This window comes from Anomaloglossus baeobatrachus, chromosome 6 (assembly GCF_048569485.1).
Source record: "Anomaloglossus baeobatrachus isolate aAnoBae1 chromosome 6, aAnoBae1.hap1, whole genome shotgun sequence".
In the NCBI taxonomy this organism is placed as follows: domain Eukaryota; kingdom Metazoa; phylum Chordata; class Amphibia; order Anura; family Aromobatidae; genus Anomaloglossus; species Anomaloglossus baeobatrachus.
Genome location: NC_134358.1, coordinates 261,145,088 through 261,168,267, shown reverse-complemented (window position 1 = coordinate 261,168,267; position 23,180 = coordinate 261,145,088). Strand labels below are relative to the sequence as shown.

General features: G+C 40.6%; 1 protein-coding gene across 4 annotated transcripts in view; it reads left to right on the top strand.

Moving 5' to 3' along the window:
• RELCH (RAB11 binding and LisH domain, coiled-coil and HEAT repeat containing) overlaps positions 1–23,180 on the top strand; it is a 205,089-nt gene that overhangs the window by 127,277 nt on the left and 54,632 nt on the right. For 3 of the 4 annotated variants that reach the window (XM_075314843.1, XM_075314840.1, XM_075314842.1), the window contains 4 exons: positions 1,283–1,382; positions 14,636–14,718; positions 15,343–15,406; positions 21,590–21,728. In XM_075314843.1, coding sequence (XP_075170958.1) covers positions 1,283–1,382; positions 14,636–14,718; positions 15,343–15,406; positions 21,590–21,728 — 386 coding nt within the window. Of the gene's footprint in view, positions 1–1,282; positions 1,383–14,635; positions 14,719–15,100; positions 15,184–15,342; positions 15,407–21,589; positions 21,729–23,180 lie in introns of all 4 variants that reach the window. The other variant, XM_075314841.1, reaches the window with a different exon arrangement.

Sequence of the window (23,180 nt, the reverse complement as noted above, 5' to 3'; positions counted from 1 at the left end):
ACGATGGGGGGGTGCGCAGCATGGGGGATGGAGCATGATGGGGGGTGCGCAGCATGGGGGATGGAGCACAATGGGGAGTGGGGATGGAGCACGATGGGGGGTGCGCAGCATGGGGGATGGAGCATGATGGGGGGTGCGCAGCATGGGGGATGGAGCACGATGGGGGGTGCACATCTCCCCCCAAAACACACACACACACACTGCCACACACGCACTGCACAACACACCACACACACACTGGGAACCACAAACACTGCCCTACACAGACACCCACACACACAACGCCGCACACACACAACACCCAACACACACAACACCGCGGCACACACAAATATACGCACATACCGCACAACACACACATTGCACAAAACATACCTCCCCTCAAAACACACACCCACACAAACCGCGCAACACACATACACAATGATACAGACACACAGCGCTCTACAAACAACGCAACACACAAACAACACTGCTCCCACCCCCCGCCACACCCAGACAACACCCAGAACATGTACAGCCCCTACACAAACACTTGGTAAGTACACACAACAACATCTATAAATATAATATATATATATATATAAACAAAAATCATACATTAACTACACAATACGTAAATTCTAGAATACCCGATGCGTAGAATCGGGCCACCTTCTAATATATATATTACATATATATTATATATATATACACCCTGTACTCTCCTCCCGTTCTGGCGCTGTTGGTAATCGCAGTTTGATGCTTACGTGACGTCACCAGAGCCCCGCGTCCAATCACCGCCGGCTTCTCTCTTTATGCCTTGGGACCAAATGAGCAATCAACAAAAAGGGAGTGGCAGCATTACTTCCTGTTGATAAACTCAATGGTCTGAAGTCGTGAAGAGAGAAGCCGGCAGTGATTGGATACGGGACTTTGCAATGTCTCCTGAGCCCCGAATCGCGATTATCGACAGCATCTAAATGGCACCAGAGTGGGACGTGAGTACAGGGTCTATTATTTTATCTGAGGAAAACAAGTGCAATCAGAAGAGGATGTCCTGGAAGTGGACAACCCCTTTAAAAGTTGTGTACCACTTTTTTGTCCAAAATATTATGTGCATACAGCAGTTATGAAGTGGCATAAAGGAGACAACTCGGTCTAATAAGATGAAGCAAATATATTGTCTGTCATTCTTTATATGCTGTAACGTTACCGTAAATATGTAATAAACACATGATATACATTTCTACACTTCCCTCCTTGTGTTTATTAGGTCATTAATAGTTTATTCTCCCTGCAGGACTAACCCAGCATACCACGAGCTGCTGTTAACTGTGCTTTGGTATGGGGTTGTTCACACGTCGGCACTAGTACGCTGTACTGCAGCAAGAATGTTTGAGGTTAGTCTCGGAGTAAATTCCTTGTTTTTATGATGATTGCTTTACTATGTCTCTGGTACTGTGAGATGGCGCAGAAAAGAAGTGTAAACTATATAAAGTGTTCATTCATTCTGATTTATGGGACTTTATGTTCTGTGTTTGCATCCTTAATAAGAATGATTTCCCTGTTTTTGTGGCCTGGAATCATTAACCATGTAATGTCCCAAACACTGATGTCCTTGATGATTTTATCCCCTTGTGTTTATTAACCAGACTAACCACCTTCACTTTCTCTTTACGTTCAGTCTGTTTTCTTTGCTCGCATTTGCCTTCAGTATATTTATATATTTGCTGATCATTTTCTGTATAGCTATTCACACACGAGGACCATATTAGGTCACCAAGGGAATAGACTTTGGTATATATCTGACAAATAAAGAACTCCCATTATTGTATCGGTATTGCACATTAAATGAAAGAAGACAGAGTTGACTAGACATCGGAAATTAATTTTAGTAGCTATAGCCTTATGGTGCCGTAACCCAAATTAACAGTATCCAATTTGTTTGTACATTTAAACCCTCTGGCAAGCAATGTGGTCAAAATATTTTGAGGCTATGATGAGTTTAACTATGCATCTCCAACGGATGACCACCACAGGTCTCGTCTCGGAGAGCTGTAATTAGATAGCCGCCCACTTTACCTTTACATGATGGAAACCTAGTAGATTTACCTTTCTGGGACTATACAGGTAGTTGGTGTCTTTGACAGGTAACACACAAGTATTGACATTATGTGGTTGAGTAACCTTGTACTTTGTACCTGAGTGAGATTGAAGATTTCTTCTAGGGGAGCCATCGGGACTTTCCAAATACCCGTAAATCAAGATGGCTTTGTGCCTGGTATGAGAATGTTTTATTAGTAACGGATTATATACAGATGGTATAGTTCTTTTTGCACATCTTTAATATAGTTAGCGATTAAGATACTTTCAATAGGTATACACTTTTATGACAGTTTTATCACATTTTGTATTTTCCCAACATTACTCATATGGAAAAGCTAACTTAAAACCAGACTAGAGACGCGTGAGAGAGAAAGTTTCTTGTAGATTTTGAACCAACTTGCATCTAGAACGATAAACAAAAAAAATTTTATATATATATATATATATATGTGTGTACGTATGTATGCATGTGTGTGTATATATATATATATATATAATATGTATATATGTGTGTGTATATATGTATATATGTGTGTGTGTGTGTGTGTGTGTATATATATATATATATATATATATATATATATATATATATATGTATATATATATGTATATGTGTATATATATATATATATATATATATATGTATATATATATGTATATGTGTATATATATATATATATATATATAAATATGTATGTGTATATATATATATATATATATATATATATATAAATATGTATGTGTATATAGATAGATATAGATATGTATGTATGTATATATATATATATATATATATATATATATATATATATATATATATATATATATATATATATATATATATAATGCATGTATAAATTTAGTATACATTTTTCAGAGCAGCACAGGAAGATTATAGTTGGGTGTAAAATCCTTCACAAACAGTATCCTACCGTCCATTCAATATATTCAAAAAATCAGAAGGCAGCACTCCATTTTTCTTCAGATTTGTCTTTCTTTAATGGCCCATAATACAGGATGTTTCGGTGAGAAACTGACCTTTCTCCAGACACTGTTGGAGAAAGGTCATTTTCTGACCGAAACACCCTGTGTTATGGGCCATTAAAGAAAGACAAACCTGAAGAAAAATGGAGTATACAACCTATAAGTAGCCTCAAAATAGGTGATCTTATATGTCCCAGCTTCTCCAGTGGAGAGGGTATCATGTAGTACAGTCAGGTTCTCCATGCTATGTTACATTGTTATGGGGAACCAGAGGGCAGTATGAGCACTGCATGGGCAAAGTAGTCAATTTACAATGAGACCGTATATAGACTGGATAGTCTGATAAATGGATAAAGGTATCCCGCAATCAAGAGCACACATGCCAAGAGGGCATATTATTCTAGTAGACTTATTACCATTTATGACGTCACTCATGTATGAGATATTCATACGTCCATGTGTCACTGCTGAATACAAACCATACATGCCTGTGAGGCTGTCACATTCGAGTCAAGAGACCCAAGGACAGTCTGTGCATTACATTCCATACATGGACCATGACGCACAGATATGTGAATGCAGCATAGCTTTTATGGTTAGGTGAGTAGTTTTTGCAGAATGTGACATGTAAAATTGCTTATTTTCCAGTCTGAGACTCGCCTTTCGATAAGACGCATCACAGGTTTAGACAGCAGAAAATAGGGAAAAATATATTTGCTACTAATTAAAACTTCTGTGCTGGTGCATAGAAATGGAGGAGTCAATATCACTGTTTTGCTGCATTAGTGTAGAAGAGATCAGTAATAGATCTATTGGTTTTGATTCTCTGCAGCATCTGTATTATGCACACATTTGCATTATGTACACACTGTGCAACACATACACAACTCTGCTGCATGCACACTCAGCTCTGCTGCATACTGTTCTGCTATTCCAGCACAGGTCTTCTAACACCAACACACTGTTTTGCTAGAGCAACACATACACGCACACACACCTCTGCTGCACACTGTTTATACACTACCACTTGTTAAAGTCAAACGTGACCTTGTGGTCCTTATACACTAACCTTGGAAACTGTACTGAAAATGCAGGACTGGCACTATCGGGGCAGCTCTTGATATATTAGATAAGTGACCAGCTTACTGACGTTTCAGCTGAGTAAAGTCTTAATGATAACCATTTTTGGGATCAGGATCACACTCCCCTTAGCCCCCTAACGCAGACCTTGTCTCCTGATAACCACAGTTTGGAAGCTATGTGTGTTTGTAGGCAGCAGAGCGATCCATAGAGGGAACTTCACAGATCTCTGGTTTGGTGGGAAATAGGTTAGTAAAATTGTGAGGGTGCCTTCATTCTACTCTGTGAATGTTCCTCCCATACTTTTCACAGCTAAATCCAAATACAAAGAAAAAAATCCAGCACCTGTAGTCCGATCTTCAATTTAAATAAAACATCCTTGTATTGGAAACATGTTAAAATATAATAATAATTAATAATAATTTTATAATTTTATTCATTTATATAGCTCTATTAATTCCACAGCGCTTTACATACATTGGCAACACTGTCCCCATTGGTGCTCACAATCTAGAGTCCCTATCTGTATGTCTTTGGAGTGTGGGAGGAAACCGGAGACCCCGGAGGAAACCCACGCAAACACGGGGAGAACTTACGAACTCCTTGCAGATGTTGTCCTTGGTGGGATTTGAACCCAGGACCCCAGCGCTATGTATAGATAGAAAATCCTTACGTGTTTCAGGTCATAGTGACCCTTACTCATAGGTAATATGTTTAGAATAAAGCAGACATTTATACAAACTTTGAAGAAAGGGAATGCAATACACGTGGATTGGGTAAATTACAACAGCTGTGCCCATTAACTATTTCTTAAGCAAGCATTGTTGACCTTAGGGAGATCAACATATCCACTGCGGAGACACCATCACGTGTTTCTCAACGCAGTGATTCTAGAGCAACGCCCCCTGGGAAGTATTCAAATAAGAAAGCCGCGGAGACACCATCACGTGTTTCTCAACGCTGCCAGGAAACTAGCCAGGTCTTTCACCGGGAAGGAACAACCACGGGAAGGGCAGTCTCCAGTCAAGGAGACCACCTATACCAAACATGGTATCCATCCACAGACAGCCGTTTCGGGGTATTTGCCCCTCATCAGTGTGGAGTAGGAATCTGGCTAGTGGGGGCAATGCCTAGTAAAAGACTACTTAAGCAAGCATTGTTGACCTTAGGGAGATCAACATATCCACTGCGGAGACACCATCACGTGTTTCTCAACGCAGTGATTCTAGAGCAACGCCCCCTGGGAAGTATGCAAATAAGAAAGCCGCGGAGACACCTTCACGTGTTTCTCAACGCTGCCAGGAAACTAGCCAGGTCTTTCACCGGGAAGGAACAACCACGGGAAGGGCAGTCTCCAGTCAAGGAGACCACCTATACCAAACATGTAAATAAACAATACCAAAAGGCACGGACAATCCCGTGCCATATTCACAATATGGACAAAGCCATATACAGATTATTATAGGCAAAAAGGAAGAAAAAATTCTGTACAACGACTTAATGATAGAAAATGTATATTTTATTGATAGAAAATAGCTAAAAAGCAGACAAACAATGTTGGATTAAAATTAGCAGAGACAAATACTGGTGAGTACCAATAGATGGCGCCCTCACCCCACAGTAGGTATATGGTAGCACATGTTAGAGTTTAACACACAGCACATAAAGGGCTGAAAAGCCAATATTGCATACAAACTAAAGCGTGCTGCTGCTTATTAGGTGCCCGTTACTGATACATCAATTACATAGTGTCAAAAAGGTTCTTGTAACAACGCACTATAATACCTTGCAACCAACATACCTAAATGGTGGATGAGAGCCCAATTCCCCGACCCATAGGTTTCGGTGTAACTCCTTCTTCCGGGGGTCTGGCTGGTCTGGCTGTCTGTGGATGGATACCATGTTTGGTATAGGTGGTCTCCTTGACTGGAGACTGCCCTTCCCGTGGTTGTTCCTTCCCGGTGAAAGACCTGGCTAGTTTCCTGGCAGCGTTGAGAAACACGTGATGGTGTCTCCGCGGCTTTCTTATTTGCATTAACTATTTCTTGTCCATGGTCAGGATCACAAAAAGGAGGAAGAGGATCAAATATCGGAGGAATATAAATCTAAAAAAAAAACCACAAAATGCAATAGAAAAATGCAAATACAGATATAATTTCCAGCACCAAATATTGCATCAATAAAAAACATTGCATTAAATATCACATAGATGTTGTTTGTGAATATAAAAAACCATAAGGCTACTTTCTGTTATAATATACATATTAATATTCATGAGCAAAAATACTCCAAAATCTATATACTTCCTCACTAAAAATTGAGTTGTCAGTTATTTCATTGATTAGATTCATCTAAGATTAAGGATTAGAAGGATTATGCGTGGTGTTGAACCTATTCTGAAGATGCGTATATATAAAAAAAAACAAAAAACAAACTGTCATTTAAATTTTCCTAAGTTCAGCATTATACATCAAAAAGGTTCAGCATTATACATCGAAAAATATATATCATTTGGTTTCCAGAAAAAATACATTATGCTTCAAAATATGGGGTGAAAAAAATGTGTATTTCAGAAAAAACTGGGGGAAAAAAACCAACAAACTGTTATTTAATTTTCCGAAGTTCAGCATTATACATCAAAATATATATCATTTGGTTTCCAGAAAAAATACAACATTATGCTTAAAAAAAGGTGTATTTCAAAAATATTTAATTGTAAAGCGGAATATCTGAATACTCATATTATTACATGTATATCTGTGCAGCTCCCCCAGCCAATCAGCGTGATGCAGTTTCAGCACCACGCTTCTGATGGACAGCGGCTGTGCATATTATATGAGCGGGAGCAGGAGATCAAACGCTGCCGCTCCCAGCTTTCCCTGCCCCCAGCAGCCCCCAGAACCGCTCCAGAGCTGCCCGCACCTCCACTGGACGGCTCTGTGTATATATATACACCCCCCCCCCCGTATATTCGGATTATAAGACGCACCCCCTACTTTCCCCCAAAATTTGGGGGAACAAAAGTGCGTCTTATAAAGCGAAAAATACGGTAATTCTATTTCCAAAATTAATTCTAGTTGGGAAGCAATTCCCAAAAGCAATGACAAATCTCCAAATTTAACTAAAAAATGAATTGCAGATCATTCCGGTAATTAAGTCCATCTGGGGCCCGGGATTTCAGGAGTAGTATCCACTGAGCCTCCCTCAATAGGAGTTTTTTTTTTCTCCAGTCCCCTCCATGTATGGGTTTAAAAACCCTCTCAATGCCTGTAATGGATAGAGCTGATAAATTTCCTTGATGTTCCTCAATAAAGTGTCTAGATAAACCTGACAAACCTTTGCTAGTTTTAGTGTTTTTGTTAATTACCGCACCAATGTGTTCAGACATGCGGTTTTTTAAAGTTCTAGTAGTATATCCAATATAAAATTTTTTGCATTTTTTACAATACGCCTTCTAAATTACTTGTGTGCTAGAACAATTAATAAAAGATTTAATATTATATTGTTTAGTGTGATTATCAGTAAATGAAGACGTCTTATTAAGGATTTTACAGAGATTACATCTCTGCGAACCACAAGCAAAACACCCGTTAATACTAAGCCAGTTCTTATTCTGGTTGCCTAGATTATTAGGCTATGTGCCCACGGAAGCTTGCTCCTGTGGATATATCCGCAGGTACGGTCGCAGGTTTACCGCAGCAGCTCCCCGGAATCAGCAACTATACATAGCTGCGGTAGTACAGCGGAATTGTTGCGGTAAACCTGCGGACATTCATGGGATTTACCTGCGGAAGTCCCGGCCTGTATCTCCATAGTGGAGCACCGGGATTTGTGCAGGTAAATCCGCAGGAATAATTGACATGCAGTTACGTGCGACTGTGAGACATCCACAGCATATTCCGCAGTCGCACATTCCGCAGCGTGGACACAGACACTCCCCATGTCCCATAGGATAACATGGGGAGTGTCTGTACATGCTAAAACCTGCAGATTTATCTGGAAAATCCAGATAAATCCTCAGGTTTTCCACGGCAAAATCCGTAGGAGCAAGCTCCCGTGGGCACATAGCTTTAATGTACATGCTGGGAGAAATATTATTGACAATATTAGGGGCCTTTTGTTATACAAAATTAATTCCATTTTTTTAATATGGCTTTTAGTTTATCATCCTGGTATAATATTTTTGAATAATTTTTGATAAGGGTAGTAATTTAGTAAAAATCTGTGGAAAAGGTAGTTGAAAAAGTAATTTTATTTTTATCAAATTTTTTACCTGCATTGGTTTTTGATTTGATATCTGGATATTTTTTTGGATGCAATAACGAATCTCGAGACCTGTTGGATGCAATGCTAAATCACCCTTTGTATAGTAGCTTGTGAATAACCCCTTTTGGAAAATCTATTTTTCATTGTTGTATTCAGCTTGAAAACTAGTCTCAGAAGAGCAAAGTCACCATGCCCGAAGAAATTCACCGACTGGTAGATTTTTGGTGACATGATGCGGATGGCAACTAGTGGCAAACAAAGTGGCATTGCCAGCTGTTGGCTTGCGAAAAAGTTTGCTTTGTATTGTACCAGTACTAGCATTTCCTTGTAAACAAATATCCAAAAAAGGCGCCTCTACAGAATAAGATGACAAAACAAATTTTAAATTGAATCCGTTAGCGTTTAAATACTCCTTGAAATCATTCAGATTTTCATCCTTATCAGTGGTACGCCAGATAATGACTATATCGTCTATATATCTGGCGTACCACCTGATGTTATCACAAAAGGAATTACTTTCAGAAAAAATGTATGTATTTTCCCACCATGCCACATACAAATTGGCAAGGGTTTGGGAAAAGCTCGAGCCCATTGGGCAGCCTTGTATTTGCAAGAAAAATTGTTTATTGAAAGAAAAATAGTTGTTCTTTCGCAAAAATCCTATAAGATTATTTATATATTTATTCAGATCTTCAGAATAAAGTCCACTTTTGTCTAAGTGATATTTTACGCCTCAGATGGCTAAATGATGGGGGTATACATGAATAAAGAGTATTAATATCAGCCAATATCCATTTATTATCATTATGCCATTTTTTGTGTTGCAACACTCCTAATAAGTACGTGCTGTCACGGATGTGGCCAGGTGTAAATTGCTCTAGGGGCTGCCAAAGTTGATCAATCCACAAGGAAACCCTTTCACTTAAAGAGTTAATACTGACCACAATTGACCGAAACGGCAGAGGAAAGGTTTCCTTGTGGATTTTTGGCAGACTGTGGAAAACAGGGCAAACTGGGGCATCTACCAATAGATAATCTTTCACTTTTTTAGAAAAAAATCCTTTACCTAAACCCTCCAAAAGTAAAACATCCAGATCAGCTAGTGCATTTTGCAGTGCAGACGAATTTACCATTATAAAGCATACATGTTCACGCTATTTCTTTTGTTGGTATCAGTGTTCTAAACTCACAATAATACAAAACTTAACTTGCATGGGAAAGGATTGGGTGATTACCATGTACTATATACTGTATAAACAGGAGTACAAAAATGTGCGTAAGCAAAGACCTATAACTTAGACTTGTCATTGTTTATCAGTGGTGTTCTTAATATTTCTGTTATCCCAGACACTCCTATGTAAGTGAGAATATGTGAAATACTGTGTGTGGGAAATCTGTAGGTACTTTCTTAACTTTTTACTGTGAAATGTCAAGTGCACATTTTTCTGCATTTGAAACATGTAATGGCTCCTTAGTTCTTTTCTTGGGGGGGGGGGGGGGGTTGTTGACGTTTTCTATGTGTGTGTGTATGGGGTGGTGTTGAAGAGAACCTGTCTGCAGGATTTCACCCTGCAGATGAGAAGTTAAATGTTCGGTTCAGGATCTATACTTTCCCCCGAACTTGACCCTAAACCTCATATAAGTCAATGGAGACCCAAACTTCTATGCTATAATATGACTGTAAAATGTTCGTAGTAGCTACAGAAGGAAGCAAAACGGGGGCAGTTACCCTGCAAACAAATATGGGTAGGAAATAAATTAAAAAAAAATTACGTGGGCTCTCGCCTATTTTTGATAACCAATGCGGGTAAAGCAGTCAACTATGGGTTGAAGTTCTCAGCTGACTCTATGCCGTTCTTTTAATTATTTAAATAAATAATTAATTTAAAAAAATGACATGAACGTCTCCCTATTTTTGATAACCAGCCAAGGTAAAGCTGACAGCTAGGGGCTGGTGTTATAAGGCTGGGAAGACCCATGTTTTTTTGACCCCTTCCAGCCTTAAAATAGCTGAATAATTTTCCTCTAAAGTTTCATGACTATGTCATGCGTGCATCACTTCTGTATCAGGGCAGGACTTAGAGGTCAGGGTCTTTTGCTGCTTCTATGTCCACCTCCACCTGCTTCTTTTGTGTCTTTTACTGGTCCACTGATTTAGTGACCTGCCTTTATTTTGAAATTCCGTGCTCATGCCGAGGCTGAGGTCTTCAATAAAGTTGCTCTGGATTTCAGCTCAGTAACCTCTTCATTAAATCAAAATTTCCTGTCCTGAACTGTCCTCAATAAAATTGTGTAGGATGCGGTGCATGCACAGATCAAGATTTTGACTTAACAAAGAAGTAATTGAGCTGAAATCTCGGTCTATGCATGCACCGCATCAGCGCAATTTTATTGCAAACCTGCCGCAGACTCACACTGCCCACGCACTGCTCACCGCAATTATCGTAGCATCGAATCTAAAGAAGTAGACAGGTCACTGAATAATCACAAACTTGAACAAGAAACAGGAGGCAGGCATAGGGGTAGAGTAGAAGACCTTACCCCCCAAAGTCCCACCCCAATGCAACCAAAGATCATATTCCCTCACTCAGGTATCCATTTAATCGGCATCACAGCGCCTTTATGGCCATGTATTTATTTTATAGTGCTAAATTCTGCTCACAGGTTCTTTTTAAGGCCTATAGAACATCTAGAGGAAAAGCCATACACAGAACTTGCTCTGTACACCACTGACCCAAAAATAAATGATCCATCAAATATTGTACAATAGACTTGAAAGTAACCTCTAGCCACATGATCAACTGTAATAAAAAAAAATCCTTAAAGCCCAGGCAAAAGAACAAAAATAAGATTATTAAGGGGGTAAAAAAGGTATGTATGAATCCAGCCTAAACTTAATATTGATCATATGTACAGGAGAACCTGTCACCGACCTGTTGGCCATTGTTTAGTAACAGCTTAGGAATGGACGCACCAGCAGTATGTTAGGGAAAAGAGCGAGATGTGACTTCTTCACTGCAAGATGGGCCCCGGATGTGGGATACACTTCTGCATGCCAACATCCTACAACCCAGAAGTTCAGGTCTAACTTTTGCTAGGTCAGGCCATTTCAGGGGGAATTATTGTCATTTATGTGCACCTTTACACTATATTAATAAAAATCCCCATCCTGGGGCAATCCTCTCATTTCATTAACAAAAAAAAGGGGGAAGCCCTAGACTTGTAGTAGGTACTTTTTTTTTTAAAGCTGGACTATTCAGTTTGTCTGCATTTCCTAAAAAAATATTTTTGCCACAAGGTATTTCAACATTTTGTCTGTCAGTACAATGACCTTTTTAAAGAGCTACTGACATACCACTAATAGTGGCAGACCATGGGGCTGCTATGAGGCCCGAGAGTCGGGCCAGTTCTGGCACCAGGCACCTGCCTGACACTGCACGTTCTACTGTATCAACATCCTGGATGGCAATACATTGAAAGCAATGATGGAAGAGGGAGCTGTCACTATGCCGAGCAGTGCAGACCACACAATGCAAAGACCGGAGCAGTGGGGGAATGGGGATAGGGAGCATTTATTTAGTTATTTATTTATTTTTAAATCAATGGCGGCATTTATATAGCACACCTGTGTGCAGGCCCTAAAACAGTTTGTAGGGCTATGTGGAAGCCCCAAAACACTTTTCTGCCCTGTGTGGGGGCCATTAGGCTGGCTGGGGTGCTATGTGAGAGGTCATTAGACTGTTTGTAGTGTTTAAATATGGGCCATTTGACTGTTTGGAGGGCTAATGGGGTCCATTATACTGTGTACAGGCCAATATATAATGTGTAGGGATCATCCTACTGTGTAGAGGGGTGTAAGGGCCATAATATTGTATGGAGGGCTGTCAGGGCCATCATACTTTGTTAGGCTCACTGTGGGGGTACTATACTCTGGTTCTGGTGGGTGGGAATAATGTAGGGTAATCTAGCTGTCTGTCTGGAGGATGCAGTATAGGAATTTGTTGTGTTTTGGAAGGGGGGATGCTTTTGTTGGTATTACACCTTTATGGCCCCTATAAAGTATCTGTGTTCCCATACATTAATGGGCTTCAATACAAGGACAATTACTTGGCTGCAAACTTGTGAGATGTGCTCTTCTGTGACCACGCCGAATATTTTTATTTGTTTTTTGTGCGTGTAAGTAGGGATTCCCAATTAGGACCTCTGCTACAGCGTCCCATGATTTCTATGTACCCCCTGGAAAGAACCTTTTTAAACATATAAAGTATAGTAGAAATCTTGCAGAGAAAACTAACCCACTGTAACAAAGTGACAGAAAAACACTAGAAGTCACTAATTAAAATTTTCCATTTTTGTGTAAATAAGATGTTAACTGGCAAAAACGGAAATTTCCTTTCTGGAAATCGATGCAAACTTGTAAGATCATAGGTTATCGTTAAGCTGTTACCAAACCTTTAAGCTTTGAAGTTCTGGTCAATGTTTATCATTTGGAGGTTGCATTCTGGTAATGCTCCTATGACTGGTGCTGGAATGGTGATAGTTGTGTGACTGGCTAAGGCCTAAGGCTATGTGCGCACGTTGCGTAAATACATGCAGTTACGCTGAGCTTTGTAGCGCAGCGTAACTGCATGCGTCCTGCGTCCCCTGCACAGTCTATGGAGATTGTGCAGGGGCCGTGCGCACGTGGCGTCTTAGAGCGCAGCGCTTCGGCTGCTGCCCGAAGCGCTGCGTTCTAAGAAGTGACATGTCACTTCTTCCGTGCGCTTTGCCGGCAGCTCCTGCTCTGTCTATGGCAGGAGCTGCAGGCAGAGCGCATGGAATCGGCTTTTTTTTTTCTCTAAGGACATTTTCTGCAGCGATTTGAAGCGCACGTGTGCTGTTCAGATTGCTGCAGAAATTTCTGCAGGGCTAGTACGCAACGTGCGCACATAGCCTCAGACACACGGCATGAAAATAGGAGCGATAAAATATTTCATTCCACTTGGACCAATATTAGCCTATGTGTCAGCACCCACAAGCAATTATCTTCTCAACCCTATTGGACCGAGAAAACAATCGCAGCATGCTGTGGGTGCAATGCGATCCTTGTTTCTCTCGCACCCATTCAAGTCTATGGGGCGAGAGAAACATCGCAGTGTACTCGCATTACACCGGTGTACCGCGAGTGCAGGTCGAGAATGGCAATAGACCGGCAACGGAGGAGAGAGGGAGATAAATCCTTCTCTCCTCCGCAGCGCTAGCCTTCCCCCCGCAGCTGTGGTCCGATCGCATGATCAGATCTCAGTCGCAGTGACACTCGGCTGCCAGCGTGAGCAGTGTCATGCGAGGACCGCAGTAGTTCCCCATGTGGCCCCGGCCTAATAGTGTTAGTACAGGACATATCCCTAGATTATTACTCTTTAATCAAAGGCCTTATCATTTCCAGTTTGGATATTGGGATTGTCTAGTAATCCATACATTAAGACTGTACTTTCAACAAATCGGTATTATAAGTGAATATAAGAAACATTCTAGTATATCTTATGAGCAAAATCTTCTTTTGCCACTTATGAGCCACCTCTTCCCCGGTCTCTTGAACTTACATTCCACCCTGGTGCCAGTACAGTTAGGGGTCAGGCTGCACCTCCTATTATAGTATATGGAGAGGGGAGGAGGAATGAGAAGCACTTAGCACAGTGGGACACCAGACAGATCATGATGGAACTTTCTGCATATGTGTTTAAAACATCAGAGCTGGATTCACAGCCACACGGTTTAGTAATTCTCTAGAATGTCTTCCCTGCTAACACTGTTTGTCTGTGTGCTATAGGAAAAGAGCAGGAATCCATTTTTCTATGTGTATAACTGGAAATTAGAGAGAGTTTGCAGAAGCGAAAGTGTAAAATGGAGCATAGAAGTCCTGTAACAGCCAGAAATAGTGTTACTCCATACACACAGTTTATACCTGAAACCACATGTCTGATTTATTCACTCTGCGTCATTTTTCTTAGTGATTTTCTATTTTTTCAATAAATTTGTCAATTGCATTTTAGATTTGTTAATGTTTTCGATAGTTTTTCAGACCTATGCCTGATCTTGCAACTTAGATTATGCTTTAGCTTGTAAATAGTAGCTTCTAATCTTTGAATTTTGTCTTTCTCCCCTTTCTCTGGCTCCTTTATTCTACCTTTTCGCTCTCCTGTGCATCACACCATGGTTTCTCCTTCCGTCCAATCAGCTTTTGGTGAAGGGGGTGAATGAGACTTTGGTAGCTCAGAGAGTGGTCCCTGCTCTCATCACTCTGTCCAGCGACCCAGAAATGTAAGTTTCTTTGCTGATTTCAACCATTAAGCATCCTGATTATAGGAAATGCCCCTCAGTTTACAGAAGTTTCTCGAAACTCTACTTACCGCCAAAGATTTTTCCGTTAAACTGATCATGTTATTAAATTGGATCTTGCTGAAGTATTCATAGAGAGTTTTAGACTTAAACTGATGGTGCATGTCTTACTTGCAGGATGCTTAATATTTTGACTAACACATTTATTAAAATGATTCCACAATTTCAGTTGTGTGCCTTCCACTACCTCTATGACTATTATGATGGATACCAAGTTTACTATCTGCCCATCCACAGTCACAGCTAGCCACAGTCTACTTTCTTTTTACCAAGCAATTTTTTATTGCATGTTGACTGGTTGCAGCTCATTCTCCGAGGTATGCAAGAATCCTTAATTGACAAGCGAGTTGCTCCGGCCCTTGTAACCTTGTCCAGTGACCCAGAATTGTGAGTTCCAACAAATGACTCTAATTAATTCTCCTATTTTTACTCTCCCTTCAATAACTAGATTTAAAGTCCATTCTATAGTAGGTTCTCTTTTTATTCATTTTAATTTGTCTGTTGGATTCAATACAAATAACACATTTATCTTTTTATCTATTACAGTTCTGTAAGAATTGCTACCATTCCAGCATTCGGTACCATTATGGAGACTGTTACTCAGAGAGAGGTGGGTATGATTGGAAGCTGAAGCAATTGTGACATACTTTTTAAAAGGAAACTGTCAACAGGATTTTGCAATGTAAGCAGAGGACACTATGCTGCAAGAGTTAAAAAAGAAAAAACAACTGTGCTTCTCTTATCTGTGTGCGAGCTATTGTTTACCTAACTAAAGGGTTTATTACCTGTGATTAACATTAGAGGACTAGGTGTCAGCAGTGATAAATAATAAGCTGATTCAGTTATATATTGTTCACCAAAGCTATATTACTCCTTTCAGACTGAGTAAAATGGGTAGCACCCGGGCCCTTTGTTGCCCGAGATGTGGTGAGTAGGCAGCGGACATCTGGCATATCGTCTGGGCTAGTAGAGACCGCCAACAATACTGGAGGGAGGTGGTGATATTTTTATCAGAGATTTTGGAGCTTGAGGTCCCTCTGGGTCATTTATTATGCATATTTGCAATCCTCGATGCTGAGGAATGGTCATGGTACAATAATATCTTTTTGAAGAAGTCATTATTTCTAGCATGAAAAGGGATAGTTTTAAGATGGATAAATACACGACCCCCTAGTAAGGCTATGTGCCCACGTGGCGTATTTTCATGCAGTTACGCTGCGATCTGCACCGTAGCGTAACTGCATGCGTCCTGCGTCCCCAGCACAATCTATGAAGATTGTGCCTAATCCATGCCCATGTGGCGTATTAGAACGCAGCGATTCAGCTGCTGCCGAAGCGCTGCGTTCTAAAAAGTGACATGTCACTTCTTTCATGCACTTTGGATGCAGGTCCCGCTCTGTCTATGGGAGGGGCTACACTCAGAGCACATGAAATCGGCTTTTCATTACGGACTGTTTCTGCAGCGATTTGAAGCGCACGTGTGCTGTTCAAATCGCTGCAGAAATTTCTGCAGGGACAGAACGCAAAGTGGGCACATAGCCTAAGTCTCACTGGATCCGGCTCGTTAATACCACTTCTTCTTTCGAGTACTTTATTTATAAATATAGAAGTTGCCCGCAAAAGTTTGATAGGGTATGGGGAGAGTGGATGAATTTGCCACTGACAGGGGGAGCTATATCGATATCTAAGTCACAGAGACTTGAAGGGAAATAGGGCTGAGGGTACTTTCACACTTGCGTTGTTTGGCAGCCATCACAATCCGTGGCTTTGGGAAAGAGCACAATCCGTTAACGGATGTGCGCTGCTTCCCATTGACTTGTATTGATGATGCATTGCGACGGATGGCCTTGCATTGCATCCGCCGGCCGACACTGCATTGCGTCCGCCGGGCGGAAAGAACGCAGCTTGTAGCGTTTTTCTGCGCTTCCCAGAGCATCAAAAAACCGCAATATGCAGGATTCCGTCGGCGTCCGTCATTTTTATAATGGAAGCCTATGGTGGCGAAATCCGTCATTTGACGGATTCCTGTGACGGATCCGTCTTTACACAACTGCGCATGCTCAGTTGGGTAAATTGCTGAAAAAAAAAGCTACAACGGATTCCATTGTTTTACAGGATCTGTTGCATCAGTTGTGCAACTATATGAAACACATCAGACACACAACGCAATGCGACGGATGCCGCACAACGCAAGTGTGAAACTAGCCTGACACAAAAGGTAAATACTGCTTGTATTGTTTAGTCGAGCCATACTTTATATTATTTCATGTATAGTTGATAGACCATACAACACCATAGAGTTATGAAAGTACTACATACAGAGTGTGTGGGGGAAAACAGATAAAAGAAGGGGAGGGAAAATGTTGGAAGGGAGAACTGTGAAAAGTTTGATTAGTGAGGTGATATGTTTTTGTTGATTGAAAAAATGTGCATACATTTCTGGGTTTTTTTTCTGACAAGATGGGGTGCAGAGTGTACATTATTAATGAGAAAAAAATGACCTTTTTTTTTATTCACCAAATTGCTGCAATGAAACCAAGAGTGAAAAATTTAACCCTTTCACGACCGGCCGATTTTTCGCTTTCCGTTTTTTTTTTTCGCCATTCTTTTTCTGAGAGACGTAACTTTTTTATTTTTCAGTCAATATGGTCATGTGAGGGCTCATTTTTTGCGGAACGAGCTGTACTTTTAAATGAAACCATCAGTTTTACCATATTATGTACTAGAAAATGGCAAAAAAATTCCAAATGCTGAAAAATTGCAAAAAAAGTGCGATAGCACTATGGTTTTTGAGATATTTTATTCACTGTGTTCACTATATGGTAAAACTGATGTGTGGGTGTGATGCCTCAGGTCAGTGCGAGTTCGTAGACACCAAACATGTATAGGTTTACTTTTATATAAGGGGTTAAAAAAAAATCGGAAGTTTGTCCGAAAAAAGTGGCGCACGTTTTACGCCATATTCCGTGACCCGTAGCGTTCTCATTTTTCGGGATCTTAGGCTCAATGACGGCTTATTTTTTCCGTCTCGAGCTGACGTTTTTAACGGTACCATTTTTGCGCAGATGCTACGTTTTGATCGCCTCTTATTGCATTTTGCGCAAAAGTTGTGGCGACAAAAAAACGTCGTTTTGGCGTTTGGAATTTTTTTGCCGCTACGCCGTTTACTGATCAGATTAATTGATTTTATATTTTGATAGATCGGGCGTTTCTGAACGCGGCGATACCAAATGTGTGTATATTTTTTATTTTTTTAACCCTTTAATTTTTAATGGGGCGAATGGGGGGTGATTTGAACTTTTAGGTTTTTTTGTTTTTTTTTAATTTTTTAAAACTTATTTTTTTACTTTTTTTTTTTTATTTTACTAGTCCCCCTAGGGGGCTATTGCGATCAGCATTCCGATCGCTCTGCAGTATCTGCTGATCACAGCTGGAAGGCTGTAAACAGCAGATACGCTGTCTTTCTCTTTTGCTGTGCTCCGGGCACAGCGAAAGTGAAACCAATTCATGTGTAGTACAGGAGTCATCACATGACCCTGTACTACCATGGCAACTATCGGGAGTCACGTGATCGCGTCACGTGACTTCCGGTTTCGGCGGTAAGTAAAACTTTACCGCGATTGCGCTTATAATGGCGCTGTCATGTATTGACAGCGCCATTATAAGGGGTTAATCGGCACGAGCAGATAACGATTCTGCTCGTGCCTAGCAGGCACACATCTCAGCTGTGAAAATCAGCTGAGATGTGTGCCGATCGCGGCATGCTGCCGCCGGAGGACCGCGGGCAGTAAGATTATGTCATTTAGGACGTAATTTTACGGCCCGCGGTCGTTAAGGGGTTAAAGGGGTCTGAATTCTTTCCGTACCCACTGTAGGCCTGCCTAAAATAATGTGATTTATGGCACGCTTAAAACTGTAGACACTGGGAATTAACATCATTTTTTGGGGCAGTGCTTTCAAAACAACTGATGTAGCGCACGAAAAAACTTGGAGACTGGAGTTGGAGGTTTGGATTATGGAGGATTTTAGTGTTCAAGCTAAGCAAAGTGGAGATCACTGTTATGGTGGTAGCTAAACGTGAAGGAAACTATGTACAGCGGTGCGGCACTAGAAAGCTTTGAGGGACGAGAGTGATAATATCCTGTTGGGAAGAAAAAGTTCCATCATTCACGTCCAAGTAATATAAAATAGTTTTTATTAGATATGCATTAAAAGGGTGATAAGATCACATCCTGAGCAATAAAAATCCCCATAAAAATGAGGGGTATGGTAGATGGTACGCGATTCGAGCGTTCACCGCTCTTACTCCCAATTGGGACTAAGAGCGGTGAACGCTCGAAACGCGTACCATCTACCATACCCCTCATTTTTATTTTTTATGGGGATTTTTATAGCTCAGGATGTGATCTTATCACCCTTTTAATGCATATCTAATAAAGACTATTTTATATTATTTGGACGTGGATGCTGGAACTTTTTCTTCCCTGTTTTGAATATTCAGCCTGGCCGGTTAACCTCCCGTGCACCTGTCCTCCATTCAAGTCTCCATCAGAGTGGGTGAGCTGAATTTTTTTTTTTTTTTTATTCAGATAATATTCTGTTGTATTATGATGCGGATGCACTACAAGTGCAAAGGCTGGCACAGTGTGGCACCATCTGTGTAGCAGCTGGACAGAAATATGAGTTGGGCTGCTGCAGGCACAGTAGATTGGAGAGCTGAGATTTACGTGAGAGGAAGACAGGATATAATTCATAATGTCTAAAAGGAATCTGTCAGCACTTTCCAATGAGTGTCCCTGAAGAAGAGAAAAGTCCTGGCTTCTCAACTGAAAATGCTCCCCAATCCCAGTCATCTTTTCTTGAAAGAAAGCTTAAAGGGAACCTGTCAGGTGCAATATGCACCCAGAACCACGAGCAGTTCTGGGTGCATATATCTAATCCCTGCCTAACTGTCCTTGTATACACTAGCATAGATAAAGAGATCTTTACAAAAAGGATTTCTAAAGATCTTTTATCTTATGCTGAGCACGGGGACTAGTCCCAAGGCTGTTATATCCTCGGACTAGCTGCCCTCTTAGCATGTTAGTACACCCCTGTGGCTATGCTAATATGCTAAGAGGGTGGCTAGTTGGGGGATATAACACCCTTGGGACTAGTCTCTGTGCTCATTAGCATAAGATAAAAGATCTTTAGAAATCCTTTTTATAAAGATCTCTTTATCTGTGCTAGTGTATACAGGGACGGTTAGGCAGGGAATAGCAATATACACCCAGAACTGCTCGTGGTTGTGGGTGCATATCGCACCTGACAGGTTCCCTTTAAGCAGTCAAAAGATCGCTAAGTGTTTGGAGCTTAGAAAAAGGTTTGAAAAGTGCTTGTGGCTAAAGGCCCAGTCTGGTTCAGCTTATTAGCATATGTTGTGGACACATTAGGTCAAAAAATTACACCCCTTCCCTAACCCACCATCCCTTATTAGCAGTTTTCCCATTTATCTTTTAACCCATGTATGACTGACAAGATGTTTATTGCTTATTGGGTCTTTTATCATGCTTAACATAGGCCCTTCTCCTTGCTGAAACAATAGCTTTTCTGTTGCATGCATTGTAAGGCTATGTGCGCACGTTGCGTACAGTCACTGCAGAAATTTCTGCAGCGATCTGAAGAGCATACATGCGCTTCAAATCGCTGCAGAAAATGTCTGTAGTGAAAATAAAAAAGCCGATTCCATGCGCTCTGCCTGCAGCTCCTGCCATAGACAGAGCAGGGGCTGCAGGCAAAGCGCACGGAAGAAGTGACATGTCACTTCTTAGAACGCGCGCTTCGGGGAGCAGCCGAAGCGCTGCGCTCTAATACGCCATGTGCGCACGGCTCCTGCATAATCTCCATAGATTATGCAGGGGACGCAGGACGCATGCAGTTACGCTGCGCTACAAAGCGCAGCGTAACTGCATGTAATTACGCAACGTGCGCACATAGCCTAAGACTTCCTCCATTTTCTAATCTTCTATATTATAAAATTTGTATTGATAAATCTCTAGAAGATACCTTTGTATTTTGGCCTCCATCTGACTCCAGAGAAGTTGCCCACATCCCTTATCCAGCCCCTAATTATTCTCACAGGGTTTTTAAGAAGCAATTCTGACTGTCTTGTGCATATTCATATTTGTACTGACAGAGAGGATACCAGAAAAAAATCTGGACAAGCCAAATGCTGCTTCTGCACTCTGTTAATACCACAATGTCTGCATCCATTTACATATTTGTGATGGGCACTAATTTTCAACAATTATACACTGTGTACAACACTACACAATATAGAGGGGGAGGGGTATAAAAACTGGAAATAAGCGCCTATGCACATATTGCATGTTTTTTCTGTGCAGTTTTATCACAAAACTTGAATAGTTTCCTGATGCCACTAAAGTGATTGAGAATACCTGAAGTCTCGTGCACACGCTGAGCATTTTATCCTTGTAGATTTGGTGCAGATTTACCTCTGCGCATGTCCATTCTTTCAGCGTTTTTGCTGCAGATTTCACCCATACTAATGAGTGGAGAAAAAAAAATATTTTACGCTGCATTTTTTTCTGCAAAGAGATGCAGAAGTTCTGTACCAAATACTAAAGATGTGCACATAGCCTAACACTTGGTGACATATTTCACTGTCCTGTGTCTGCGCTCATGATATGGTGACAGGAGACACAGATAATCATTAGCCGCTTTGCTTTTTATAATGTAGAATGTACAGATTTTGTTTCTTGGATGTAGCTTTATAATACTTCTTACATTACAGTTATTAGAAAGAGTAAAAATGCAGCTGGCCTCATTCCTGGAAGATCCCCAATATCAAGATCAGCACTCTTTGCAGATTGAAATCATCAGGACATTTGGAAGAGTTGGACCCAACGCCGAGCCAAGGTTCAGAGATGAATGTGAGTGACCTTTGATGATCAGTCATACTTGGCACAATCGCAGACAGTTGAGTACACAGTCTGTGTGTCAGCATCTAACTGGGAATTTCTGTGCTGGTGGATTACTTGTAGTGTCCATACGTTTATACGACAACCACACATAGGGACACTTAGTAAAAAGAATCCATGCCAAAGATCAGCTAGGAGAGAAACAAAAATACAGCACTGAGAACTCCTAGGTAAAGCCATCTAATGTAGCTCCTGTAATAGTGGGCATGCGAATAAACTGTGGGGTGATTTCTTCTGGCTTGCATTGCTTTATAGAGTTGTAATTATTCCTTAGATTGACGTGAAGACACAGGTCCATCAAGGTCCAGCTTTCTCCACCAGTTAGATATTCTGTATCACTATATCATGCATTACCCACAATGCCATTTGTTGTTAGAAAAACATTCAGCCCTTTTTAAATGCTGTTCCACAGTTTGCTCTAACTGTAAAGAATCCTTTCCTGTTTGTTTTTTTGTTTTTAGAGGGCAAAATCACCTTTCCTTCACATGTCCCCTGGTCCTTGGAAGGAACAAGTCATGTACCAGTCCTTTGTATAGCCCACATGTTTTTGCATGTAAATATCACCTTTGATATGCTGTTTTTCTAAATTAAACAAGCTACATTTTTCTAATCTCTCCCCATAAGAGACCTCCCATTGAGCTGCCTACTTCTGAACTGATTGTAGCTTCCCAGTATTGTTTTTATAATGTGATGACTAGAGATGAGCGACTAGTAACTATTCTTGTTTGGCTAATGCTTACCGAATACTGAGTACTATTCCAGTATTCATCATGGCAAGAAAAGTGCTTCTAGTTCCCCATTGACTTGCAGTAGGTTTGTTATTTATGATGAATACTGGAACAGTACTCAAGGAGTTGTTACTAATAATCCGAACATGAATAGATCACTAGTGAGGGCCAAAACTGGTGCCAATAATCAAGACGTCTATTGCTATCCATGTGGCTGTTAACTGAAAATAGAAGTCTACAATTAGGCCTAATGGCAAGTGTGAAAATTTTAATTTTTATTTTATTTTATTTTTTTATTAACCGCTTTTGTTATGGAAAATTGAAAGAAAATTCAAATCATCATACAATTTATTTTAAAATTAATATTAAAAAAAATCTGATTAAACAGCACATCATTTTTTGCTGACATAATAGCCTTTGGCCGATTTTCTTGACATACTGGTATTTCTGCAGATTTCACCATTGCAGTTTCCTATTTACAGATACAATCTGGTACTTCACAGCTCAATAATACACTTCACCTTTATCATTTATCTTGTGTTACACCTTTGATTTTATCAGCGTACAAGACTTTTAGTTTTAACCCCTGTTTTTTCCACGAGTAACCCGAATTCCACACTGTTTGCTACTCGTACGAATAGTACGGCATTCGGGTTACTTTGCGAGGTTTACCCCA